The sequence below is a fragment of the Melospiza melodia genome, chromosome 6 (genome assembly GCF_035770615.1).
Source record: "Melospiza melodia melodia isolate bMelMel2 chromosome 6, bMelMel2.pri, whole genome shotgun sequence".
Classification (NCBI taxonomy): domain Eukaryota; kingdom Metazoa; phylum Chordata; class Aves; order Passeriformes; family Passerellidae; genus Melospiza; species Melospiza melodia.
In genome coordinates, this window is record NC_086199.1 from 6,848,639 (window position 1) to 6,876,204 (window position 27,566).

Here is a 27,566-nt window from a genome sequence, read left to right on the forward strand (position 1 = left end):
GCATCATCTCCCAGAAATCATCACTGCTGATCCTAGAATCACAGAATGGTTGGGCTTGAAAGGGACTTTAAAGATCCAAATCCCCTGACATGGGCAGGGACACATTCCACCAGACCAGGTTCCTCCAAGCTCTGTCCAGCCTGGCCTTGAACACTTCCAGATATTCCATCCTCTGTCCCCAATGCCTGGAACTGGCCAGTCCCTGAAGGCAGAAAGGGAAAACCTACACAAACTTGTATCTCTTCTTGCCCCTGTCCCTCACACACACATTCACCCACACCAGGGAGCCAGTCCTTCCCCAAAAGCATCCCTTTCTAAAGGAGGCAGCAGGCACTCCTCAAATGCACATCCAGCCACAAATCACGGCTGCTGGCTCCTGAGACACCACCAATAAAAGAAAAAAGCCATAAAGCTGCAATGCTTAGAGTAAATATATCAGCAGCCTAATCACTCTCTGGGGAATACAGATGCACTTTGTGCATTACTGGGCTCTGTGTATGCTTAATAATAGGGGCCAGCGTGGGCTGCAAAAGAGCCCACTGCCTCCTGACATGTAACAGAACTCAGAACAATCTAGCAAAAATGGCTTTGAACTATATCATCTAAAACTCCCCTCTCTTTACTGGATCATTAACTAGAGTATATTCTCACCAATACTAGCCAGGATAAACTTCAAGATGCTTTACCATGTTCTGTGTAAGTTGTGAGCTGTATAAATTCTGTATCAGTTTCATTTAAATCCCATTTTAAGACTTCAACACCCACAAAACAATGCCTTTCTCACCTCAATCCTTTCTCCCAAACCCTCACCATTCTTCCCAGCAGATTAAAAGTTTCCCAGTGCACCAAATGGCAGCAGAAAAGGCAATGTGCATACCTGCAGGTGCTGCTCTTCTGCATGACGTCAGCTCGGTGGTACCCAGAGAGTTTGCAAAATCCGTCATTACTGTAAACTACGGGCCAGTCCACAATCTGGGCGTTTCCCAACAAAAAACTGGATTCTGAAAGGACAAAAGCACAAGGGAGAAAGGGCTGCTGTCAGTGGCAAAGTATAATAAAATCCTCCTTGTGTTACGCAGCAGATGCAGAGTTATTTGTGACAGGAATTTCTACCTTGGCGTTTCAGAGGGAAATCCAAGTGGGCATCTGAAAAGAATTTGTGATCAAACGGGATAACTGTATAATAATAATAATAATCCTGGTAATGCAAGAAGCCTCCTACACCACAAAACACCAATATAAGCCCCAATTCCTTAACAATTTAGAAAGCATTCGTTTATTCACCATATCTGGGCAAGACAGCATGCTTTATTTTTATTTGATACATGTCTTGAAAGCAACATTAAATTAATATGCAAACTGAGTTTTAAATGCTGAATTGTATCTGTGCCCAAAGCTGATAATGACTCTTTTGCTTGAGAGAAGGAATTTTTTCTTCCTGGCAGGTCTGATTCTGTTTTGCAAGACACAGCCAGCATCCCTGGGATGACAGAGAGTGTCAGGTGACACTGGGCAAAGCAGATGTTTTTAAATTGCAGTCCATGGTAATCTTCAATGTTTTCTTTATTTTTACTGTTAGTTTTCAATTTCGTTTTGACTACAGCTATGGAACTATATGGTCCCATTCACTGCTGCTAAAAAGCTATTAAAATATAACTATTAACAACCATTGCTGCATAAAAATTACAGGAAATGTTCCTTTCAGCAGTTCTTGGGGGAGAAAAAAGGGATATTTTTACAAATTTTCCTCATAATAGCCAAAGAATGGTTATGACAACAACAGACATTCACTCAGGTGTGCATACTGATTTAAACATAAAAGTGACACTGAGTTTGCATGAGCTACACATGCCCTACTCAGAGTGTTTATAACTGTGACTGAATTGCACATTCTGCAAATATTATTCTATTGTATGTGGAACATGTATTTTAAACAGTAATTCTATCTTTTTCCTTTATAAGCATGAATTTTGAAAAAAAAATCTGGAGATTATTGGATTTTCTACAGAAAAGCAGATTTTAAAATATTTAAAAGCCAACCAATGGGAGAAATAGAAGTTTAGATTTTGTGAAATCTACTTTTACACTCAAGGCATTTATTCAGATCCATTACAAATAGTCTTTAAGCCTAAATGTCAACTTTAAAAATTTGTTTTCCTGCCCAGAAAGATGCCCTCTCTACAAACAGCAGAAGACACAGAGTAAAACCTGAGCATTACATAAAATATCCCTGGATTCCACCAGCTCAAACCCCTGGGAACAAAGAGTTTGCTGGAGCTCATCCCACTGTACTGGCATTCCCCCCACACCAGCATCTCCACTGATGCCTAAAGATTTTTTAAAATATTTTCATATATTTTCATCCTTGTAGATTTTTAATATGTGTATACCTTCTAGTGCTTTTCTTGCCCTTTCTCATAATAAGCTACCCTTTTTCTATCACATTCTTGAAATTCTGTTTAATCTTATACTTAAGGAGAGAATTTCTCATAAGGACATTTTTTTTTCCACCAGAACTTAAAAGATGTAACAAGAAAATAGGGCAAAGAAGCCCCGGGAGCAACTCCAAAGGGTGGCTCAAGGGTGGGTTACTGGGGTAACTGATTTCCTATTGGCTGTACTGGCCAGATACATTAATTAATTAATTAACCTTGAAAAAATTGGGAAAATAATTTTTCACGCGTGCACAGAGCCGTATTTGTGCACCGTATTTTGCAGCTTTCATTAAAGAGTTGCTTTTTATCTTACTACTTCAGCAGTGTTGCAAGGCTTTTTTCCTTTTGTCATCAGGCAGCACCTCCAGTTTGGAAAAGGGGAGACACCCCCAGCCCCCCAAACCCGGGCTGTCCCCATGGCTGCCACCCCATCACCACCACACTCCAGAAGCTGGAGGTGCTGGGAGCATCAGCAATTCTCAATTTCCCATCCCACAGGGACACAACCCAAGGCTGCAGGTTAAATTTGGGAAGATTGTCTTTACAGAACCATCTCTGGCCGAAATTCTGCTCACACACTCTTGGGATCTCTCGCTGGTCAGAGTGATCCTGAGAAAAGTTAGAAAGTCTCTTTTCCCACCCTGGCACTTGAAGGAGGAGTCAGAGCTCTTCATTTCTCAGTCTAAAAGTTGTTTATTGTTCCTTATCTATAAAATTCTTTCTCCTGTCCTGCCGAGGTCCATTCAGCAGGACAGTTCCAGGCACTCTGCCTGCCCCCAGGGCAGTGTTATGTCTTTATACTAAAAACCACCTGTGCAATGTTTACAATTACTTTCCAATACCTAATTACTTTCCAATACCTATCACCTATGTTAGACAGAGAGCTTCTACTCTAAACCAATCTAAAAGTGCCAGCATCACAGCAGAAGATGGAGGCCAAGAAGAAGAAGGAGAAAGGCTGGACACACCCAGATCCCTCCATCTTGCCCCCTGAATCCCCATTCTAAAAACCCAAAATCTACTTTTTCACCTCATGATAAATTCACTATCATTCTACTTAAGCTGTCGTGGCTTGCAGATCTTCATCTAAGGTGGGTAACTTGCCCCATGGATCATAATCCAACCCACAGGGGCACCTTGGGCTCTGTGCCAGGGTCTCTGAGCCCCCTGGCAGGGTCTGGGCTGCTCAGCACAGCCAGAGGGATGTCCTGGGTTTCAACAACACACCTTGACACAAAGGGCACAGCGTGGGGATGATGCACTCAGGGGTGCTCTGCTCATCCCTGAGCTCCCCAGAGGGTCACAGTCCAAGAGCAGACAACCCTCCTGCAAAGCCTCCCCAGCCTCAGACATGAGCTCAGTTGGGTGTTCCCACCACATCCCTGTTTCAGGACACAGAGCACACAGCAGAAGATATGTGCTGCAGCCAGATAAATAGCATTTAATGGTTGTTTTCTATGGATTTTATACTTCTTCCCACCCGAGGGTCTCAAAATATTTGATAAGGCATTCAACGAATTGATCAAATCCACAAGAAACTTGAGAGGGAAAAAACGTAAAGTCAAGCTATTGACAAATTGTTGTGGGTTTTTCTTTTAAAATTTGAGGTAAAAAAGAAACATCTTGGTAGATATTATTATTTTTAATTTTTAAGGTTAGATCAGATCCATAATATTCATATTAGAAATTTGACCAGATTTTAGATAGTGGTTTTTTTGCCCCCTGGAATTTTCCTTTACTTAATTGACTTCTTTTTTTTACCCTTCTCTCCTAAGCAAGCAAAACTCATACATCCATGCTCAGCACAGGAATATGAATCATAGAATCTTTTAGGTTTGGAAAGACCTCCAAGATTATTGAGCCCAATTGCAAATTCAGCACTGCCAGCTCCATTACCAATATCTGTGTGTGTGTGTGTGTGTGTGTGTGTGTGTGCAATTCCAGTCAAAGAAAAATCTTAAATCAATCTTTGCCTCTTGTTAGAGACCAATAAATCCAAGTGCAGGCACAAATCCACATTTCATTAATGCTGCTGCTCACTGAGCAACCTGATAAAACTGAAGGAAGAACAGGTCAGTGTCCGACCCTTTGGTTTTATTGGGTACCCAAATCTCAGTATTCACAGAACCCTCTGTATTTAACCTACCTTATATTTTACCACGAGTCATTATTTTCTTCAACCAAAACACAATTAATTCTCCCCTATTTCTGCAGTTACAAATCATAACTCCGTGCAGATTTAATTCTACATGAGCCAGTCCATACCCAGCTGTAAAAATCCAACCTGTGTACTGGATGACAGGACATTTTGAGAGAACCTCTCTGGTTTTGACCATAATTTTATAAAATTATGTTTTTACCACTAATTATTTATTGAAAGTCCATTTCTGCAGTTCCCTCCAATGAGGATGAATCCACAGCCAGTTCTTACTAAATCCCACATGCCTGATATTCATATTCCCACAGTTCAGATTCATGATTTCCTGGCTAAGAAAGGTCATCACAGTTGTGTCTTTGATCATTATTTCCACAAGTCTATGGCAAATTCCACTCTGTCCAATTTCCAGCTAGCTGCCTGAACCAGGTGTAAGAGACAAAGGCTGGAAAAAACCTCATTTTATCTCCATCTCCATTTGCCACAGGACAGCCAAAAATTGAGGTGTTCAGACTCCCTTCATGGGAGAGGCAACCTCTCCTTCCCCGCTCAAGTCTTTGACAGATAAAAGAGGTGTTTCAGACCCTCTTCAGAAGAAAAAGGAGCCAACAAAATGTCTGGAAATGGCAGGGTGGTGGGCATGGCACCAGCACTGGGATCTCCACAGCCATATTCCTGTCAGATCCAATAGACAAGAACTGCATTCTGCAAGCAAGTCTTTTGAGAGAATATGTTCTGTTGGAGTTATTCTCAATAAAAAGTGTTTCTTAAGAAAGATTAGTTACTTATAACTGGGCATCACTGAATCCAGCCACTACACCTACACCAGAACACAAGAATTTACTTTAATTATGTCACAACTTCATGGAAAGATCACAGCAGGGATTGCCAAGGACAGCCAAAGGTATGAATGGCAGGGCACAAATACAGCTGATGTCATCTGTAAGGTGCTGTAAACCAAAACTTGTGCAATATCCCTGCTGTGCCCAGAAAGGAAAAACTCTCTCTGTGAAGCTTTCCAATCTCACAAATATTTTTCTACAGAAGCTGGGGCTTCCCCACTGGTCAGAGAGACACTGGTCACTGCTGAAAGCAGGACAGCAACTCTGAGAGGCTGTGGTCTGATCCAGTACATGGAGAAACTCCAGGAAACTGGGATCCAGATAACCATGGTGTGGTGTCTCATACTCTGAAAACACTTACATGCAGCTAATTTCAAAACTCACATGATTATCACCCCAAAATCCCTGGTGATGTGTTCATCCTTCTTTGATTTCTCCAATGCACTGAAAGTGCACATCCACTTCCCATTTCCTTACAGACAAAAGGCCAATTTTTATTAATTTCTAAGCTTGTCTTGATGTCAATTTTTATTATTTCTAAGCTTGTCTTGATGTCATTGCCTTCACCAACCATCTTCTCCCCCCATTCCCCTTTCTGATGCCCTGTAGGGAACCCAAATCCCAACTCTGTAGGTTGTGCATGCTCCTTGGCTGGACACCTCTGAACAACAGTGTCTGTCTGTCTGCCCGTCTGTCTGTCTGTAAGGAAAGCAGGGTCTGCCAGCAGATTCATCTGTCTCAGAGTTGCCAGATTCCTCTCAGGAAGGCAGCAGGTTTTTTATTACCTAACATAACTCTCCTATTTGCAAGGTTTAATGCTGATGGCAAGGAAACGGGGTATTAGAGGCATTCAGTCAGCAAAACTTCACGTTGGAAAACACAATTGAGAAAAACAATTTTTTAAAAGGCACTGCATTTGCTGTTGCCACGATTTTATTTTGTAAAAAAAGGCTCTTTTGTTTAAAGGCAGCCTATGCTGTAGAGCAGCAAGCTTTTAATCTTACTCTGTCTTGCAGTAGCTGGCACTCAACACGGTGCTGAGCCTTGTGTTTGTTATTAAAACAAAATAAAAAGACCACAGTGTGCGAGCAATTTTTTTAACTAACAAAATGCCTAAAGCGGTGTAAAATTCCTGTTATGTAATGACAGGAGAGCAAGAACAGCTAAATCATTCCAGGAGATATGCTTAACCAAGTGAGAAACGCTGTCTCTAATCATCTTTTCTCAAGAACGCTTGGGTACCACTTGCAACCAAAATTGTTTAAATCACCATTTTTGAGAATTCCCTTTCTTCTCAAGGAAACTGGCAACTGACCTCTTTTAGAAAGGTCACCACTGAAAAGACGTTCTAAAGAAAATAAAGTAGTAGCAGAACACAAACAACAATAATTATTATAATAACAAAAAGCAGCAGCATTTTCATCTAGGAGCAAATTCCTACCGCTGTCAACTTTACACAGAGCTGTCCTTCAGAACTGCCACCCTTCCAGTGCACAGCAAAGGCAGCTCAGACCTCATGGGGGCTGAGAAACATCTGGAATTTGCCTTTTTTTGCTGATATAAAAGCCCCAAACCACTTCAACTGCAGTCAGTTGATTCTCCTCAAATCTACACAGGGTCAGCAAATTGCTACAGATTTGTTTAGAGCGTCTTGTAAAGGGTGTCTCAGGAGGGATGTAATAAAAAAGGTCTCTTTTTTAGTTTTCTTAGCTTTCCTGAGCGAGTCCTGGCCCTGACAATCCCTGGTGTTGTCTGTGCTGACTCCAACCACGTGCTCCAGAGGTGCTGCATCCCCAAGGAATACAGAAGATCCTAAACCCTCTTGGAGGGCACAGCCCTCTGAAATCTGCCTCAACAGGCACCAACGCCCCTCCAGCTCTGGGGCTGGCTGCAGACAAACCTCTGCTCTTGAAGCACAAACCTCCACCAGCACTTTGTACTCCTGTCTGTAAAACCACAGTGCTGTTTTCTAACAAAGCTGTAATTTCCCCAGTGTCTTTAAAGCATGCAAAACATCACTGTCACCCAATTTACCCAGTACATTAAGTGTTGCTTGCCTGAAAAAAACCAAAAAAACCTCTCAAAGGACTGACTCTTTACGTCACCTTTCAATGCCAGTGTTGTCTTTATTTAATGCTCACATTATGAAGATGCAGAGGGCTAAAGCCAAAGCAAGGTGTGATCACACTGACTGGGCTGAAATTATCCACTTCCTGCCTCAAAAACGTGCTCCTCAAATAAAACAGAAGATGAATAACCCAGCCCTGGCTGAAATATTAAATCCACATGTAAGCCACTCAGCTGGGAACACAGCAGCTTTCAGCAATTTAGCAAGCGAGCTCAAGAAGAAAAATTAGAGCCTGCCTGAAATTTACCTCCTCGAAAGTCAGAAGATGAACTGCAGTCATTTGGAATGTGAAGGGAAGCCCACAAACAGCCCCTGCCTTTCCTGTGGCACATCACTGACCCCAGGAAGAGCTCTGAGGCAGTAAGGACACGAGAGCATCTCTATGAATTACCTGAAAATTTGACATTTCATACAATTCTGATCACAGTTTCTCCCCCACACATCCATTTATCCTAGAATTAAACTGACCCTCACCTATCCCAGTTATCATCTAAATGCCTCTGCTGAATCTGCTCTCTATTAAAATTATGCAGAACACAACATAGATGTACTGGGACTAAATTCAAACTGGAGCACGCTGCAGCTCTCACTCAAGGCACACAGGCACCCTCAGGGAGAAGCAGAATCCAGACTTCCAGCTTTACACGAATGAAAGTGCTGCTTTCACATTCCCAGAGGAGGAAATTGTGGTACCAGGAGCTCCTCAGACACAGGGCTCCTCTTGCAAACACTGAGCCAGTCCTGGATGCAGTTCCACAGAGCCTGGCTGCTTCTCAAAAAAACCTGTTTGGGCAGAAAATCAGCTGCATCCCCTGTGTCTCCTCTCTGTGCCAGGGGCTGGAGCAAAGCTTTCCACAGGACTGATCCTAAAACCCCTCCCAGGTGGGGAGTCAGGCACTTGGGATAGCCAGGGCTCAGCAGTTCCAATAGCCAGTGTCCTGAGTGTGCTGATTAAACAAGTATTGTCCTTTTATGTATCTGAAAAGCAGATTATTAGAGTACCAACTCCAAAATCTTCTATTATTTAATGTTATCAAATCAGAAAATCCTATTTCCTTCAGCTATCCAAGAGAATGACTTAAAATCCCAGTTCACCACCAGACATCACCCTGTAAAACAGGCTAATTAAATGTATTTCCACTTCCTGACATTATTCTTTGGCTGCAAACTCCTTCTGACTGCAATAAGAAAACTCAAATGTTTCCTCAAAAAAAAAAATCTATTTAATTATTTTCCTTCTCACAGGTTTCAACATTAACCTGGGAATGCAGCAACTCTTGCAGTGACCTCTTGTGGCAAGTGCTCAGCAGCTCTCAAACTTCCCCCAAAAGAGAGGATGGAAACATCTCCCACCGAGTACAGAATGAAAGAAAAAAAAAAAGAAAAAAAAATACAAAAATAAGAAAGAATAATTACAAAAAATAATAAAAATTACAAAAAAAAAGAAAAAAGGAAGGAAGGAAGGAAGGAAGGAAGGAAGGAAGGAAGGAAGGAAGGAAGGAAGGAAGGAAGGAAGGAAGGAAGGAAGGAAGGAAGGAAGGAAGGAAGGAAGGAAGGAAGGAAGGAAGGAAGGAAGGAAGGAAGGAAGGAAGGAAGGAAGGGCAGAGCCACAATTAGAAATAAAACCACAAAGCAGCTGATCATATCTCAAGAAAATCTAGCTTTTCCTTTCACTAACATGGCATTCTTTAAGTTTCTAAATTAGTAAAATGGCACAGAGCTTCCATAACTATTTTTTAAAGTAAAAATAAACACTTTAGCCATGCAGAACTCCCCCAATTTCAGCAGCAGCAAACAGAGATGCTTAATCTGCCTGTGCTCAGCGAGCCCACTTGAAAAGCAAGGAAAACAGGGTGTCTGCAATTGCAAACCCCTCACATATGTCATCTAGGAATGCTTGTCAGTGTAAAAATCCACTTTGCATTGATTCATGTGTCAGCAAGCTCCCTGCAGTCACTGAAACTGCAGAAGGAGCCTTGTGCCTTCCAATGCCAAAGAAAACCCAATGACATGAGCACCTTGGTAATCCCTTCTTTAACTCCTGAGCTGAACTGGAGGATGGAAACTTTCACCCTACGGTGCATCCTGCTTTCATGCAGGGATTTAGGGAACTGCTGAGCCCTGCATTTTTCTCTGAGGATCCCAAGTGACAGACATCCACTAAACTCGAAGTACTTTGCTTTAAAGAACTTTCTCTGGGCAGCATGTGTGATTTAATTGGAGCCAGATGAAAATGCAGCTTGGTTTAATGTAGGGGAGAGAAGCCCACATGCACCACACCCCACATCCCTGCCTGGCAGACAGGAACCCTACACAGCTAGTAAGAACAGAAGAGACAAGAGACACTTATTTTATCTGTAATACCACTGGAATAATAATTTAAAAGGTGCCTTATTGCTACAGATGTGACACTTGTTTTTCCCTCCGTTCCAGGTAACCTGCCTTGACAAAAATCACCTGTGAACAGAGCTGATCCTTCCACCCACCAGTCACAGGGACCCAGCAGGGCAAAAAGGTCTGTGTGAAGCAATTGCTTTTTAGGAACACAGCATAAAGCTGAAAAAGGCCAGGAATAAAATGCTAGCTTCATTAAAACTCATGCTGAAATTCCCATGTAAGCCTTAGAGAGCCAATATTTCATCCCAGTGTCAAAATTTGTGAAAGACCCATTTTCATGAGGAAGCTTCTAAGAGTTATTGCAACAGAAACAATATCCAATAATGATGAATGTTATCATATAGATAAGATTATATAGTTTTTCACTAAATTCATCCCCTCTTCCAAACTGTTAGCAGTCTTTACTGCATCTTGCTGCCAAGTCCCAGACACCCTTTCCACAAATTCACACTCTACCATAAAAGCAAATTATGCCATTAACATATACTTAATTTTTCTGCTGATAAAATTTGTGAAAGCAAGACAAAATTTAAATGTCTCAGCTCACTGGATGACTGTGCCCATGGGACAGGTCCATAAATCCCAGCCCTGATCTAGGGACTTGCCCAATTCTGTACCCTCTGCACTTGCACAGTGCTGAGCACGGGTGAGTATCACTCAGAGCTCTGAATGCACTGAAGAAGTGAACAACAATATCAGTAATAACAGGCACAGCCTGCTGAGAACATCTTGGGAGAGAACATTGCCCTTAGGATGGTCCTTATTAAACATCCCAAATACTAATGGCAGTAAAAGGCAGTCACCTTAATGTGATTTAGCCCAGTGCTCTCACAAAACACCTTTCAGCTCAGCAAAACACTGGTGCTCTTCAGATCTAGGGCACAGCCAAGGCTGGAGCGAGATCGCATCAATCTTGGTGAGCCTCAGATAAGCCTCAGTGCATTTTCACTGTGCTTTAAAGGAAAAAAGGAAAAAAAAAAGATTGCAGGGAGTGCACTGAGATTACCCTGAAGACAGGTCTGCTTGTCCCTTTCACCAGGCACAGCAGCCCTAAGGACAGAGGGCTCTCCCTGTGGGCTTTGGCTCTCCTTAAGTGGAGCTCAGATGTGGTGAGGGCAAAGACCCTGCAGAGCAGAGGCTGCCATGCACCCCCCATGCTTTGGGAAGGACCTGCAGCTTGTGATGCTGCCCATAAACCAACCTTCAATGCTGACCTAAAACACTTCACAAGCTCCAAGGTGTCAAGTTGTCTCCAAAGGAGATGTTGTTCCCCCAGGGGAACATGGTGGGACCTCTCCATCGCTCTGACAGCAGCTCCATCCTTCCCAAACACCCTGGCATGGAGAGGGGCATCCAGCAGGGCAGCCTAGCTCTCCCACTCTCCAAGAGAGAGGGCAAAGAGCCTTGGTCACTGTTTCACATCCACCCTGGTCACAGCCACCCCGTTCCTTTCTCCTCAGCTCCTTGGTGCTTTGCTCTTGGCTGCACACTGCAAGGGCTTCTCCCAAAATTTTAACCTAGTGAGCAGCCAAATATGAGGTAAAAAGGAAGGGTTCACGACATTCCTAAAGAGAAAGTGCCCAAATAATGCTGAAAATTTAATATATGATTGCTTTTAACACCAGGCTAGACACCACACCAAGCCTGCACACCGTGTTCCCGCTACACCCGCTCCCAGTCCTGACTTTTCACATTTTAAAATTATTACAATTCTGTCTATAAATTTTGTTATTAGGATCCATCTCTGGTAACTCTGATAATTTGTCTCCATCAACACTTCATTTTGAAGCCATTGCTTCTATTTCACCTGAAGAAGAGCCTATCTGCTGAAATACCTGCCTGATTTTTTCCAGCACTACCCATAGCCTAATAGAAATTATTACCTGTGCCTACAAACCTTCTCTTGGTTGTTAAGAAAAGATTTATGATCAAGAAGTGCAATGAGATTGCATAAATGTGACAAATCTCAAAAGAGAATGTTCCTGAAACAGGAACGGTGACAGAAACGCTTTTGGGGGAATGCTGAAGATGTATTTTAAAAAACAATCATCAGTCTTTCCTTCATCCCATTCCTCAAATTGTCAAGGAAAAATCCCTTGGAACTTGGTGAATCCAAGTCTTAAAACAAACGCAGCAGACCAAATCCTTGTCTTCTTCAAGCACTGGCAGGAGATACTTGAACCAGATTTGCTCCACTGTATACTATTAAGTTTGGATTAAACAGTACTGAATCCAAAGAAAATTACTATTTCTATAATGGATAAATCAGGCTATGTCCTGAATGACAAAAATAAGAACTAAATCATGTTTCAGCTCACAACACTGACAATTTACATGAGTTAAATACAAATTCCCAATCTACTTTCCTCTTTGTGTCCAACAGAGAAGATTTACCTCTCTAGTGAACACCATGCTTAGACATCATCAGTGGCACAGAAAAAGCAGAATGAATGACCAGATCAGCATGATTTATGCTCCTAAATTAAACCAGGTTAAAAACTGGAGGGGATACATGCTTTTAAAGTACAATGTTCAAAAGCCTTCTGAGCTTTTCCAATTTTTGATGTCTCAAAGCTTTACTGAGCTTTCAGCAGGGAGGATGTGGGATTTAATTAGAGCATGATACAAAACCATGGCATTCCCAAACCATGCTCCCAGCCCAGCCACTGACATGCTGCCTGACCTAGGGAAATCAGCTGTTATGCCCCAAGCCCCCATTCACGCCACAATTTGATGAACAGGTTGAGAAAACCTCTGTATGTCCTCTTCCACAAGCAGCCGCGAAGTGTAATTAAATTCCACCCAACACTTTGAAATTGTCAGAGGGAAAGTGCTATATAAATGCCTATTAATTAAGCCTGCATTTAATATTCTGGGAAATAACTACACTATTGTGGGAAAGCAGCTCTTGGAGATCGGGCAGCTACAGGGCTTGACAGGGAGTCAGCTGCCGACCACAGAACTGACAGAGGCAACACAACAGGGAGGAAGCCCCCCTAAACCAGCTCAATACCAAGCTGGCATTTTAACACACAACATTTTAAAACAAATTCCAACTCCTCATCCCACTCCTGCTCATGAGGAAAATCCATGAATCACCAGTTCACTACCTGCTGTCCAAATCCACTCCAAGCCAGCACACCAGACCACACTGGTGTGACTGAGAGGTACATCCAGCACTGTGCAATAGGGAAAGCTGGAATGGAACATTTTTCAGCATAATTTCACAACCCATTGGTGTCTTGATTAATACTAAATGCAGTACTTCTTCTCTACGCTCTGCTCTGCTCACCTTTCCCACTCCTGAGCCCAGGTGTACGCTGGCACAGCAATGTTTCCCCCTGGCAGCATCACCCTAAACCTGGGCTGACCAAGGAGTTATCTTCTAGCAAAACCCAAAGCTGAGCTCTCCTACATTTGTGCGAACACTCCTATGTCTCAGTAGCTCTGTGCCAATGCAAAAACTACATTAAAAAATTAATATAACCAGCACAGGACTTGCCTAAAGCAGCATCTACACCAGCACACCCAAATAGCTGCAAACACATCGTAACTTTAATGGAGCTGTGTACAGTGCTCTCGATCATTGCTTTGCAATAGAAAGGGTGAAATTAACTCCGGCAGCAAGGAATAACTGGGTGCCACAGTCCTGAACCAGCCCTGTAAATATTCACCTAACAGAGGAGCCGTAAATGACCAAGTGCAGACAGTTCTTAACCCATTTGCTCAGCCACAGGATTGCCATCATCCAAACCACAGGCACTCCCTCACCTCTTTCCCGGCACCTTCGCCACAGACTTTAAAGTGCCACAGAATCGCAAAAAAACTTTGAACCCCCTGAACGGAAACAGTTGCAAGTCCTAATTATTACAAAACTAAAGATAAAGAAAAAAAATATTTAAAAATTTAAAGACCGGATGAGCGAAGACGATAAATAGATAATCATGAAAGAGAAGAAGGTTGGAATTGGCAGTAGCGACTGCGATGTGAGAAGTGCGGGGAGACAGGGGCAAGGACCGCGAGGGGATGCTCGAGAGGGGACGAGCGGATCGCGTTCCTTGAAGGCACCGCTTTGGCACGGACCCACCGGCGCGGCAACGCCGGAGGGACCGAGGGATGGACGGACAGACGGACGGACGGGCGGATGGATGCATGACGGGGGTATCTCTCACCGCTGGAGCGCCGGACGATGTTCTCCAGGAAGGTGTTCTGCGGTGCCACCAGCCCTCTCTTGCCCCCCGGCATCCTGCAGCGCCGGGCTCGGGGGCCGGGGGTGCGCGGCGGCAGCGGCGGCGGCGGCGGCGGCGGGGGGGGGCCGGCGGCGGCGGCGGCGGCGGCGGCAGCGCCCGGTGCCCGTGAGTCGCGCAGGGGCGGCCGCGGCCGCTCATGGTAGTGGCGCCCCCGCGGCGGCTGCAGCGCGGTCTGGGGCCGCGCCGCGCTCCGCGCTCCCAGCGCCGCGCCCGCCCCCCCTGCGCCTGCGCGCCCGCCCCGCCGGCCCGGGGGACGCCCGGGGATGGGGGGATGCGGGGGGGACACGGCAGGGCATGGGGATGGGGATGGGGATGGGGATGGAGAAGGACGCCCCGGGATGGGGAGGATGCGGGAGGCACCGCGCGGCGTCCGCGAGCATCCCCCGAGCATCCCCCCCGCCCCGCCTTCGCTGGTCCCCTGCGAAGTTCTGCCCTGAGCGAAACTCAGGTTTTGCATCTAGACATTGTTTTGTTTGTGGTTGTTCTTTGGCTTGTATAGGGTTGTTTTTTTGTTGGTTTTTTTTTTTCCCCCCCCCAGCGGTTGGGTTCGAGGGAAAACACTCGGGAGTGCTTGTGAGGCACACGGGAAGGCGGCCGCGCTTTGCCCGCAAAAGATAAACGCAAAGTGCAACGAAACGTGTTAAATGCCACTAGCCTTGCCTGAAGGCATCAAGATATTTCTTGGAGGATTTCCCCCCTCTCCGTGCGAGGAAACAGGAGGCGGATTTGGGGTTTCTCTCCTCGTATTTTCTCTTTTCTCCTCGCATTCAGGGAGCAGGCTCTGCCGCGCCGGAGCCCCAGAGGAGCAGGTGAGTCAGTGCCGGAGCCGCCACACCCGAGCTCCCGAGTACGCTCTGCCCTGTTCCTGACCCAGCCGCCCTCCTCCCTCCAGCCCTTTCCTGACTAGGACCGCATTTTTTAAAGCTATGGACAGTAAAATCCTGGAAGGAATTTCTCGACCTACTGCTTCTGCCTCTGCTAATTTAGCATGCTGCTGCAGACAGGCAAGGATGGTAGAAGGAACTAAGACATGGAAAATCAGTGTTTGTTCAGAGCAGGAGCACGCTCTGCAGAGCACATCCCGCTGTGCCGCACGCTCCTGCCCTGCTTGGCACAAGCAGCAGTGCATCTCCCAGAGGACATCATTCCACTGTGGAAAAATCAATTTATTTATCTTTTCATTCTGCTTACAACACCTGCTCCTTCCTGTGCTTGAGTCTTGGTCCAGCGAGGCACACTGAGGTCACCTGCACTCCACGGCTTAAACTTTAAAATCTCTGCCACCCCAGGAGCTGCTGCTGGAGCAGCACTTTCCTGGGTGCCACTGCTGCTGTTCCTGGAAATTGTCTGGTTTTCCTTTCATTTAAACGAATGCAAATCAGGAGCAGCTCAATTGGGAGTGCTGACAGAAAACAAGTTTGAGGTGTGAACCAGACCTGATTTGTCAAACATTCCTGTTTTCCTCCCAGGTCTGGCATCTTCAGGGCTTTCCTTAGAGTGGTGTGGTTTAAAAGATGCTCCTGCTGAGCACTGCCCCGAGGTGCAGGGGAATTTTTCTTCCAGTAATTGGACGGTGGAGGGCAACACCTTTGTTTGTTTCAAGTGAGCTGTAGGTCACCTAGCCCAGCCGTGCACAGGCAAATACTGTGTGACTGATCTGTCTGGACAGTGTTGCCATGACCTCTTCCTCCCCAGTTCCCTCCCTCCCAACCAATCTGAATTTTTCTACTCATTTCCCAACTTCATTTTGAAGCCTAGACTTGCTACTTGTCCTCCCACACCCCTTTTCATCAGACCCCTTCTTGTTCACCCTTTCCCCTAAACTTTTCATCATGCCCAAGAGTCACTCCATCCCCCCTGCTCCATCTCCTCAACTTCAGATCCCTCGTTTTTAAGTTCTCTTGTTGTATTTCCAGTGGCACTAATTAAACAATAGGTTATGGAGAGGGGCAAGCTCCAAAAACATATCTTTAAATGTCACAGATGTCAGAGAGAAATGGCAAGACGTGGTGCGATGTTTCTATGCCAAGGGTGCAAAAAACTCCAGAGGACACTTCCTTCTTTTCCTGGAATGCTGGACGAGGCTAAAGATAACCTTGAAAAGAAGAGTCTGACAAAGAAAGCAAACTGGGAACTGCAAAGAGACTCTTGTCTTCTTTTGGGAATCTTCGAATTGTGCTTTGAAACAGCATCGAACCACCAGGCAGGAAACTGTCAGAAAGGTTTGAGGTCATTGTAAGTAGGAAAAAGACACCTAGGCAGCTTCTTTCTACATCAAAAATACCCCAATCTCAACCTGCTGTTCTCAAGTGCAGCAGAAGACCCACTGTGATTCAAAATGCCTTTTTTTTTTTTTTTCCAGAATAGATAAGTCAAAACAGTTTCAATTTTAAGGAATTAATTAATTGTTAAAACATTAAAAAGAAAAAAGAAAAGTAGTCTAAGCTAAATGTAACAACATTCCTGATGGATGATCAGAGCATTCCTAGTTCTTCTTTCTTCATGGCTTGCAAACTTTGTTTCTTAAAGGGAAGAAACGAGTTTTCCTTTCCTAAAAGGAAAAAAGTAGAAAGGGAATGAGCTCATCACTGTACCAGAGTAAAAGTAGTCATGATTCCTTCCTCTTCTGCTCCACCATTTCCTTTCTTCTGAAATTTGAAGCAGCTGCTCAGGGTGACTTCCTTCTTTTCTGGTATTTCTACAAAAGGCACAATCCCCCAAATCCCCCAGCAGTGGGCGAGCACCGAGCTCCCACAGCAAGGGGAGACAGTACACACTGTGAAGTTCAGCTGCACGTGGTGAAGAGCTGACCCTTGGAATCTAAACCTACAGGAGAGGGTTATTTTCCTTCAGGGACTATTAAACATTTCAGAACTGGTTCTTATTCACAGCACAGAGCTTTAAATGTGTCTTCTGTGAATTTATGAATTGAAGAATCATCGCTCCCAGGGCTCCTAGGAGAGGAGGGAGACAGAGCAGCATAAACAGGTCAGGCACTGATCCAATGGAACAGCCTGAGTCATTGGCACATCCCAGCTGCTGAACAGCTCCACATCCCCTTTGCTCTCAGTGCTGTGTGTAACAAGGTGAGTCAGGTTCCCTGGGACTGCCCTGGGGACCCAGTGAGACTCACCCGTGTAGGGCTAAAAATGTTCAGAGCAGAGCTGAGTCATGGGATACCCTTGGCAAGGCTCAGAGCTGAATGCTAGCCCAGGTGCACACAGAAGACTTCCCATTCTAAAAACCACCATCAAGATGAACGTGGGCTTTGGTTATAAACAATGTGATTTGTGCATATGAACTCCAAATTAGCACTATTTGCTTTCCAATGAGCTGCATGTATTCCTGTAACAACAGCTCAAGTGGGAAACAAATGCTAGAGACAGACATTTGAAGGATTTAACATCCTTCATTTTAACATTTAATCCTTAACATTTAATGGTGGAAAAGCAGGTAGAGTTTTCTCCTTAAAGGCAAAAACATCTACACCAAAGGATGTGACAGAAGAGACTTTTCTCCTAAGAGGCATTAGACAATAAATCTTACTCCATGAGTGAAGAAGAACATCTGTTGTCAGACACTGGGGTGGGACAACAGGGGAGCTCATACTGCAATTTTTTCTCCTCAGTAGGGAGGACCATAAGGCATGGGGGTTTTTTTACTGACTCCAGAAACATTACCCAAGAACTGTGGAGAGGTTTCTCAGAAATCTGCAGGAAGCAAAGCAGCATCTCTGAGCCCACCATCCTGCTCACCATAAAGGTGGAATCTGAGTCTGAAGGTTGCTGAGGGGATGGCATCAGATCTGCATTTCTGCGTTGCCTTCAGACAGTAGCCTTCAAAAAGAAGGAAATACCTCTGCTCATAGCAGCGCTGATAAGACCAGAAAAATACTTAGATGACAAAAAATACAGAGGGGGAGGAAATAAATTGCTGTTTCTTTCCTAAAAATAAAAAGTTGCTGTTTCTTTCCTTCCCTGTTTTGAGGGGTTTTTCTTCTTACCCCATTACAAATTTGAAAAAGCACTTTGGCAGACAGGAAATCAATAAAAACTTGACAAAACTCGCTGGTTTTGGTATAAAAATTGATGGAAAGTATTGATGAAACCTCAGACCTAAAGCACTCGCCGGATTCTAATTTGGCACCGATGAGAATTCTTTATTCTCTGTTGTGTTGGGCAAGTTAAGTCTGGACAGCTAGACCTGGAGGTTATGAATGTCCTGTCCCTCAGTCCCTTTGGCAGTGCAAAGCAAAGGAATGAAGAACTTAAGGGAAGCAACAGCATTCAGCTGAGTCAAGCACACAGGAATCAGGAGGAATTAAGGCTCCCTGTGTGTCCTGCACCTGGGATGCACTGAGGATAATGGCTAAGCCTCTCCCTTTTACACTTCTCATCCAACATGGCCCTGTGCCACCTTCCTGGGACCCCAGCCAACCTGTGCTCAAGGATGGCATGATTAATTTTTTGTGTGTGTGGTGCTCCTCACTAATCTGCTGGTGCTTTGTAGGCACCATTGAATATCTTCTGCATTTTACCTTGTCATACCAGGATCAGACAGGAAACTGGGGCACGGGGAGATTAAGGTCAGAATGGTCAGGGAAATTACAGTGTCCAACTTGAGACATCCAGGATGCTTTAGCAGAGGAGTCCCAGCTCAGCAGAAGTTTGTGCATTCAGTGTCTGGAGTCTTTGGTTACAGCTCTGAGAGCAAAGCAGCTCTCCAAATCACAACCTCTGCATTCTCCAGGAGCTCATGAAAAATAGAGGAAGAATGGGAGAGCCTAGGCTTGAATGAGTTGCACAGCTTCATGGAAGATCCCTGTTTAACAGGAGATTTAACGGTAACAACTCTTGCTTGCTTTTAACATTACACTTTTTATAGCCCTTGCCTTATTATTTCATTGCTTTCATTTTCTCTAGTGGGCACACACACGAAGATATTACAGGCCAAAGCTGCACACAAGTCAGAAGTTTATACATGCACATACATGAAATATTGTGAGGAATGAAACTGAAGACTCTGTTGCAATGCACAAACATAAGGGCAGAAGCAACCCAGCCATTATATGGCCATTGCCTCCCTTTGGGGTGCTTGGAAACCCAATTTTCCTTTTCCGCAGCTTTTTCTTTAGCCAGAATCAGACACCTGGGGAAAGAGCCTTTAACACATTATCATTTTATTAATGTTGTTTTTCATATTCCTTCACCTGCAAGGTCTGTGCTTCAGTTATCATGAGTCCAGCTGTGCAGACACAGGGAGCCATTAAAGCTTCTGAAATGACCTAAAATAACACCTAGAATTGAACAGCATCAGAACTTTCAAAGTCCATTATCACAGCATCAGGCAGGTGCTGCAAGGCCCAAACCAAGGCTCCTCTGTACTTTCTCCCTGGAAGGAAGGGAGTCCCTCATTTTTAAGGGTAGAGATCTCATAATTCTAACCCTGAAAGGAAGTCCTGACACATGCTGCAGCACATTTGTGGCTAAGGAAGCATACAGTGATAAGAGTGAAAGTTTTCGTGTCTTCAGGACCTTTCAGGAGAGAAGAGGTGGAAATCTCAAACTCCTGTTTGGAAAGGAGAGAAGAGTCCTCTGATTTAACCTAAAGTCCCAGGATGACCACAGTGCCATAGGATGGCAGCTTGAAGATGCCCAGGAAGCAATTTTTGGGAGAAGTAAATCACAGTCAGATGTGAAAAATAAATGGTTGGTGTTCAGTAGTCCAAAATGTATGTGGAATAAGGGCAGGAAATGTTCTTCCATCATAAGGACAGCAAATATCAGCACCCACATTAATCACTGGGGGCTCTGATGAGCCCATGGCAACTTCCTCTCCCAGGGATTCATCCTGAGAAATAAGTTGATAGCAACCAATAATTTATTGGCAGGCCTTACAGAGATAAATCACTGCATTAATTACAGAGGACCAAGAAAAATAGACTTATGGTCTTTTCTTCTTGCAGTTGTGTTGGAGGAGGTGTTTAGGCTTGTGTTGTTGTTGTTGTTTTTGTTTGTTTGTTTGTTGGATTTTTTGTCTTTTTTGTTTTGTTTTGTGGGGGGGTTGGGGTTTTTTAGTTTTGTTTTTGGTGGGGGGTTTGGGGGTTTTTGGAGGGTGAGGGGGTGTTGTTTTTGTTGGTTTTTCTTAAGGGGAAAATATTTTTACCCCGAACAGGTAATATATTAAATAACAATCATGGAAAAATGGGATAACAATGCTTCAACATCATACTCTTCAACTTATTTTTGCCAATAGCTGAATCATCACAGAAAAGATTAAGAATTGAAAACAATCCACTGGTTTGTCTTAGAAGAACCATTTTGCATTTAAAGTAGTGTCCATCTAAGAACATGTCACAGAATCTCATTCTGCTTCTCTTGACCTTTTTGACTAATCCTGGATTTTTACCCCAAAATCATCCTTGCAGGCATGCCCTGAGGAAATCCATGACAGAAGCAAGGACTGCACAGGCTCACAGGTCCTTCCTGGGTACAGGTTGCAATAGACTTTAAAAAAACCTGCTCCTGACTCCAAAGTTCCATGTTTTGGGGAATCTTTGGACTACTTGAACCAGCAAGAAATCCTTGGCACCACAGGGGCAGGAAACTCAGAAATAAATGCTACCCTAGTAGCAGAAAGGGATATTTTTCAGGCAGGAGTAGATAATAGCCTGGATTAAGACTGATAGAAGCCCCAAAGAGCATGACACCCCCCACTGCACCCCAAAGGTCACAATCCCATCAGAGGGGGACTGGGGGAGTGTGAAAGGAGCAGCAGCAAATAACCCCCACTCTTTGGAGCCGTGGCCAGAGGTGGGAGATGAGAGGAGAGCAAGCACCCTGCTGGAGAATGGAGCCATTTTCTGCATCAGAGCTGTTTTTCAGGCTTCCTGCAGACTCCAAGACAGGAATTGCTTCATAGGCTGTGCTCTGACCAGGCTTTTTGGGGAATTCCAAAGGGAAGATATTTTCTTTGCTAAAGAAGGGCAAGCTGAGAGTCCCTGCTCCTATGACTCAGGGATCTGAGGCTCTAGTTGTCATCGTGGCTCTTTTTTTATTTTTTTGGATGGTGAATATTTTTGTCCTTCCACAGGTGGTAGCACACACATGGGGAGCTGCACTGGCAGGAAGGGGGACAGAGCAGTCAGTCAGTGATCACAGGTGCCTGTGGCAAAGTGAGACACTTCATTTTCCTGCCCAGAGGTGCTACAGGTTATTCCTACATCTGACACCTCTTCTGAACCCTTCTCCATGTGAGAATCATGCCAGTTTTGGGGCCTCTGCTGAAATCAGCAGGAGCTCCAGAAAAAAAAAAAAACCTTCCCCAGAACTGAAAGTCCACTGTGTTCACCACATTTTATGTTACAGGGAAACCTCTGAGAGCCTGGGGATTGTGCCTCAAGTACACTAGAAAATCTCAAGACCTTCTGGCAGCTGAAGGATGCACATAAGTGGGAGACATTAAATGTCCTGGAACTTAAACCCAGCTTAAATGTACCTAAAAACCCAAACACCACCAAAAGATGTTAAACACATTTGGTGTTAAACACAACATTTTCTTCTAATGTAGGAAATCTAAGTGAAGTGTTTTATATGTTTGGGGGAATATGTTACAATAACAGTGATGCAGTTAAGAACAAGTTGTTGGGTATTTTTTTCCAGTTTCAAACTTATTTATATACACTTGTTTATAAAAATTATCTTTGAGAAGGAAATTACTTGCATCAGAGCTTACCTCAATTGCAATTTTTTTTTTTTTTTTTTTTTTTTTTTTTTTTAGGAATTGTCATTAGAGCTCAGTGTGGGGCTAATTATGAGTTTAAACATACTTGTTAGAACTTGTGTTACTGGAAAGCCAGAAAGTGTAGCTGTCCAAGTGTAGGATGAGCAGCTGGCTGGCTGCTTTTTCTTTTTTAGATTAATTCAGTGTGAGTTTTCATATTGATTTTCACGGGAGCAGAAAGAAGCCCTTAAATTGGTATGTTTATAACAGTGACTCTACAGAGAAGTTAAAAAAGACTTAGCATGGAACTGCCTCTTCTTAGTGCAGTTAATCTCAACCTATCACCTCACTGGCAATGTTTTTTCACATTAAGTTTTATTAGGATTTGCTGCTGGCTCTGCAGAAAAGCACAACATAGAGGCAGAATCTGCTGACACACAGACCTTTCATAACAAGTCACACAGCTGCTACTCCAGCACTTCTTTGGAAAGCAGGAGCATCTTATGTGACTAATTGATTTGCATGGAAAAGGTGTCCCTAATTTGCTGTTCTGTTGGATACACAGAGTAACACCATTCCTCACTAACACAAACTGGCCCAGCAGATGGGATCCTGCTTAAAATGCTGTTCAGCCTGAGTTAAGTACTGGAGGACACAAAATTCTGCTCAGTAAGAAGGAAGGATGTGCCAGGGCATTGACCAAGCAACTTTCAAAAAAAAAATCTTTCTAGGTGATCTGGTTCCTTCCCTTGTGTTTACAAACAGGGTAAGATAAAACACATTTTTCTGTTTATAGTGGGTGACCAGCCTGAAGCCTACAGACCTTGAACTGCCTGCAGCACATTAGGACTGTGGAAAAAAAGTCTTTGGATGAGGTGTGTCCCTCAGAGTCAAGCCAGTGATTAATTGGATGCAACCCTCCCTCCAAACAACTTCTGGCTGGATAAATATGAACCAAGCTCATCTTGCTTTTTTTTTTTTTTTTTTTTTTTTTTGGCAGGGGTTTAAAGTGGGCTCAGGGGAAAGGAGTTACCATGTGCCACGGATCCATTAGAATTTCTCTTCTCTGACAATGGGGGAACAAGAGTTGCTGAGAATATCCCAGGAAAAAAAGTCTCCAACTGCTGGAGGTTGATAATTTCTTTATTTCAAAATCCTAACTTTTACTTTACTTTGGAAGAAGTTATTAGGTGGTGTAAAACCAATTTTAACATAAGGCAGGTAATTAAATCAAGTTATCGAAACAGAGCATCTGAACATTTGAGACATTAATTTGTTTTTACATTGCTTTATGAAAGCAGGTCACAGCTGTACCCCTTAACTATTTGACATCTAATTTTTTTATCTATTTCCATGTTTCCAAATGCAGCTCAAGTTAACTACAGATTGTAGAAATCACCTAAAAAAGTTTTCCAGCTGGGTGTGACAGGAGTGCAGAGCAGGCTACAGTTTTCCACTTCTGTGAGAAGAGGAAAATGTTGCTCCTACAGTCAGTGCTGTGAATAAAAAATATAAATATAAAGGGAACGTGTATATGAATAATGCCATGTACAGGAGTATGAGTGGTTATAGCCATAATAATTATCTCTGTAATAAATATTACTTTCATTTCCAAAGACCACCATTTGTGCTTGCACTGTAGCTCCTCACTGGAGTCCTTTGCATTCAGTAATGAAATAATTCAGGGCAAGGATTTCTCCAAAATTGAGGGCAGCAGTTGACTGTGTATTGCTGAATCTCATTTCCATCAGAAAGATATAATTGCAGCCTTACATTAATTTCTGGTTAGAAAACTGGGAATTATCAATACAAACAAATTTGTACCAGAAACACTTCTATTTTTCAAGTGCTTTTTGAGCTGCAAATCATGCAAAAATCATCTGATTGTTAATTACATCTATCATCTATCTCTTTGTCTCAGAATAGATACAGGCTAGACCTAAAGAAAAGCAGACCTATACAGTTACTAAATCTTCTGGGGAAAAAAAAAAACAACTAAACAACAGAATCCTGCATCTTTTATAGGGTACAAGATTCACATCCTGCTGTTTTCAATCAAACTACTCGGAGATTTTTCCCTGCTAGGAATAGAAATACACATTTAATAAGCATAAACCTAATGCCCCCTGTTGGTTACACACAGCTTAAACCCTTGCCTGTGCCCACGGGGACTCCTCATCTCCTCCTGCTGACTCAAGCATCCCACTGAACATTTAAGGTTTTGCATGGGCACAGAGATTATGCTCCAGACTCACCTGAATTAATTTCTCTCCTCCCTCACAGGCACAGAGTCACAATCTTGTGTATGAATTGTTTCTGTACCTACAAAGCCAGCCCACACCATCAGAGTGCTCTGCAACATCCTGTCCTCAATCTCTGCGCATGGAAATTGCAGGAAAATGGATTAATAGAATCATTAGGGTCAAAAACACCTCTAAGATCACTGAGCCCAGCTATTCACCCAGCACTGCCAAGCCCACCATGAAACCACATCCCCAAATGCCACATCTACACATCTCAAATCCCTCCAGGGATGGTGACTCCACCACTGCCCTGGGTAGCCTGTTCCACTGCTTGACATCCCTTCAGCAACAAAACTATTCCAAAAATCCAATCTAAACCTCTCCTGGCACAGCTTGAGGCCATTTCCACTTGTCCCATCACCTGGGAGAAGAGACCAACTCCCACCTGGCTGCAGCCTCCCTGCAGGGAGTTGCAGAGAACAGCAAAGCCCCCCTGAGTCTCCTGCTCTCCTGACTAAGCAGCCAGCAGGCACAGCCTGGGGCTTCTGTGCTATCCATTAGAAAAAGGCAAAATGCTAATTGTGGGTCAGGTGTTTAAAGCCAAAATTACTTGGGGTTTTTGGCCTTTCCACAACACTGGTTTCTGAGGAGAGCTCCAAACTGAAAACTAACAGCATCTCCAGATGGGTGTGCGTTCTGTAGTCAATTTAACCTAAATTTGGAATTGCCCTTCCTTGAAAAAATCCTTAGGAACAATTAAACAAAAATATACAAAATTAAGTGAAGGGCTTTTTACCAAAAAATCCCTTGGCCAGCAGCACTTTTTCTCTTGAGTGAATATTGAGCACAGAAAATGCTGAGAGACTCCTGCCTGTGGTCTCAGGAGCAGTAAGAGCCAACATCTTCAGAGGCAGGAATCATTCCTGTGAGTGAAGGGAGGCTGCTTGTACCCCTCTCTGTACCTCTGCCTTTCAGCAAGAGCCTCTGCCAGCCACAGCTGAACACTCCCTGTTGTCATTCTGATTTTTTTAAGTTTTTCTCAGCCTTCTGATGTTTATATTCTTGTGGCAAACTTTCTCACACACTTTCTGTAAATAACTTATTGTTTTGCATTCTTTATGGAGGAGGAGAAATTTGATGGACTGTTGGTTTGTCCAGTGTCATTGGAGAGGTGTCACTGTCACTTTTGGAAAACTATTAATGTTGGAGTCAGAAAATAAACTTCCCTTTTTTCTTTACCTTGAGAGCAGCAGTGTGTGCCCTTGTGTTGTTTCGTGTCCTATAGTGACATCCTGTCCCTCCTGCCTGGCAGACACATCCCCAGAGGAGATGCTGGACCAATCCTCCTGAGCTTGCTGAGCAGTTTGTCCCTCAGAAAGAAAACACTCAGTGTGGAATCACAGAGCCATTCCAGTTGGAAAAGACCTTTAAGGTTATGGAAGCAACAAATAGCTCAGACCTATGCAGAAGAACAAAATGCAATAATCATCCTCTTGTCCTCAGCTGGAAACATCATCAGAACTGGAGGCACACAGCAAGAATTACCATCCTCTCACATTTTACTGCAAATGCCACCATTGAGGTTGTTCCATTTGTGAGAGTTCCTGTGCCACCCCCTCTTGTTTGAGCCTGTGATGCAACAAACTCCAGGGTTCCTCAGAGACAGGGAGGCCAGGGCTGGTGATCTGCATCAGCAGCCTCCTCCTGGGGTGTCCACCACACTGATGGAGGAACTTTTCAGAGCTGAAGGGACTGTCAGTGTCACAGAATCACAGAATGGTTTGGGCTGGAAGGAACCTTAAAGATTCTCTATTCCAAATCCCATGGGCAGGAACACCTTCCACAAGACCAAATTGCTCAAAGTCCCATCCAGCCTGGCCTTGAATATTTCCAGGGATGGCGCATCCACACCTGCTCTGGGAAACCTGTGCCAGGGCCTCACCTCCCTAACAGTCCAGAAATTCCTCCTAATACCTCATCTAAGCCAGCCCTCTCTCAGTTTGAAACCACTGCCCCTTAATCCCACTCCATTCCCTTAGCTCAGCTCCTGGAGTAGCTCCTCTCCTTGTAGCACAGCCTAATTTCTGTCTTCAGATTAAAAGCTTGCCAGTGAGAGCAGGTTTAGGAGCAAGAGGGACAAACTGAACTCTCTATGAAAAGACAGAGCACTGAAATGCAGGGGAACACAAGGAGATATTTTGTGTCTGATGGCCACATGAACCTCATCTCCCTCAGCAGGCACAGCCAAATCAAGCACTGCTCCTTGGTCTTATTTAAATCACTGCAGAGCTGTTTCTGCATGCCCCGACCCTGCCCACCTGGCAAAGCACAGATTTTCTCAGGACCCTGTGCTCACTCCCTCCCAGGCTTTAAGTGGCACTGTCCTAGGGTGACGTTACGATCCTTGTATCCCCATTCATGTGTTCTGTTTATGCTGGATATTATGTTCTGTGCCTTCAACACTGGCTCTGAAGACTGAAAGTTTTGGTTTGGTTTTGCTATCAGCAAAATAGTCCACGGCTGGCGGGACACAGAGACAGGGCAGTACATGGTGCTGCTGTTGCTTTTTGCTTGGCTTTTCGCTTTGCTCTTGCTTTTTGCTTCTGCTCATTAGTTAGTTTACCTAAGCAGTCCAAATTTTTCCCTGGACTGTTTCTCCTTTCCTTTTTAAGCACCACTCGAGCCTGCTCCGGGCTGGGCCCTGGCAAACCCCGAGAGTTTGCACCTTGTGGCCCAGCGGGGCCTACTCTGGGCAGCAGCTGCCCCAGCGCCGGAGGGACTGAGAACAGAGCGAGCACCCCCAGAGAGACTTTCTGAATTTGTCATCTTTTTCAGAGTGGTGTCACCCAGTATTGTTCATTTTGTGTGCTGGGGGTGCTGTGCCTGTTAAATAAACAGGTTCTTTCCACTTCTCTCCGAGGAATCCTTCCCAACCTGGTTGTGCGGAGGGGCCCCCTTTGGAGGTTTTCTCCCAAATTTGCCCTAAACCAGGACAGGCACCCAGGCACTACAGGGGTGCTGAAATCCCCAGGGACCCAGAGTGGGAGCCTGGGAGCCCCCCAAGTGCCACCCAGCCCCTTGGTGCCCTGAGAGGCACTGTGTCACTGCCAAAACCAGGCTGATTTGTCCCATTTTCATTCTTGGTCCCAGGCAGAGGGAGGGTTGGTGCTAATTCAGTCACCTGGGTCTCATTCAGCAGATCAGGAGGCGGCTGGTGCAGGTTTTGATATTGCACCCTGGGAGCCAAGATTTGGGGTGCCACCCCTCCAGCCATCTCAGTTGTCTCTGGATGTGGGCAAATCTAAGTTCATACCCAAAGTCTCCCAGTTCCCCATCCCTGACCCAGCTGTAAGTTATAAAAGACTCAGGTTCCTTAATTGCAGCAGCACATGGA

The 27,566-nt window shown here is 44.4% G+C and overlaps 1 protein-coding gene across 1 annotated transcript in view; it reads right to left on the minus strand.

Annotated features, from left to right (window-relative positions):
• Positions 1-14,236, minus strand: part of KCNH5 (potassium voltage-gated channel subfamily H member 5) — a 153,286-nt gene extending 139,050 nt beyond the window's left edge. The window contains exons 1-2 of the mRNA XM_063159762.1: positions 14,130-14,236; positions 878-1,001 (exon numbers count right to left, since the gene is read on the minus strand). Of these exons, the coding sequence (XP_063015832.1) occupies positions 878-1,001; positions 14,130-14,202 (197 nt within the window). The 5' untranslated portion in view covers positions 14,203-14,236. The remainder of the gene's footprint in view (positions 1-877; positions 1,002-14,129) is intronic.
• Between the last annotated feature and the right edge of the window lie 13,330 nt (positions 14,237-27,566).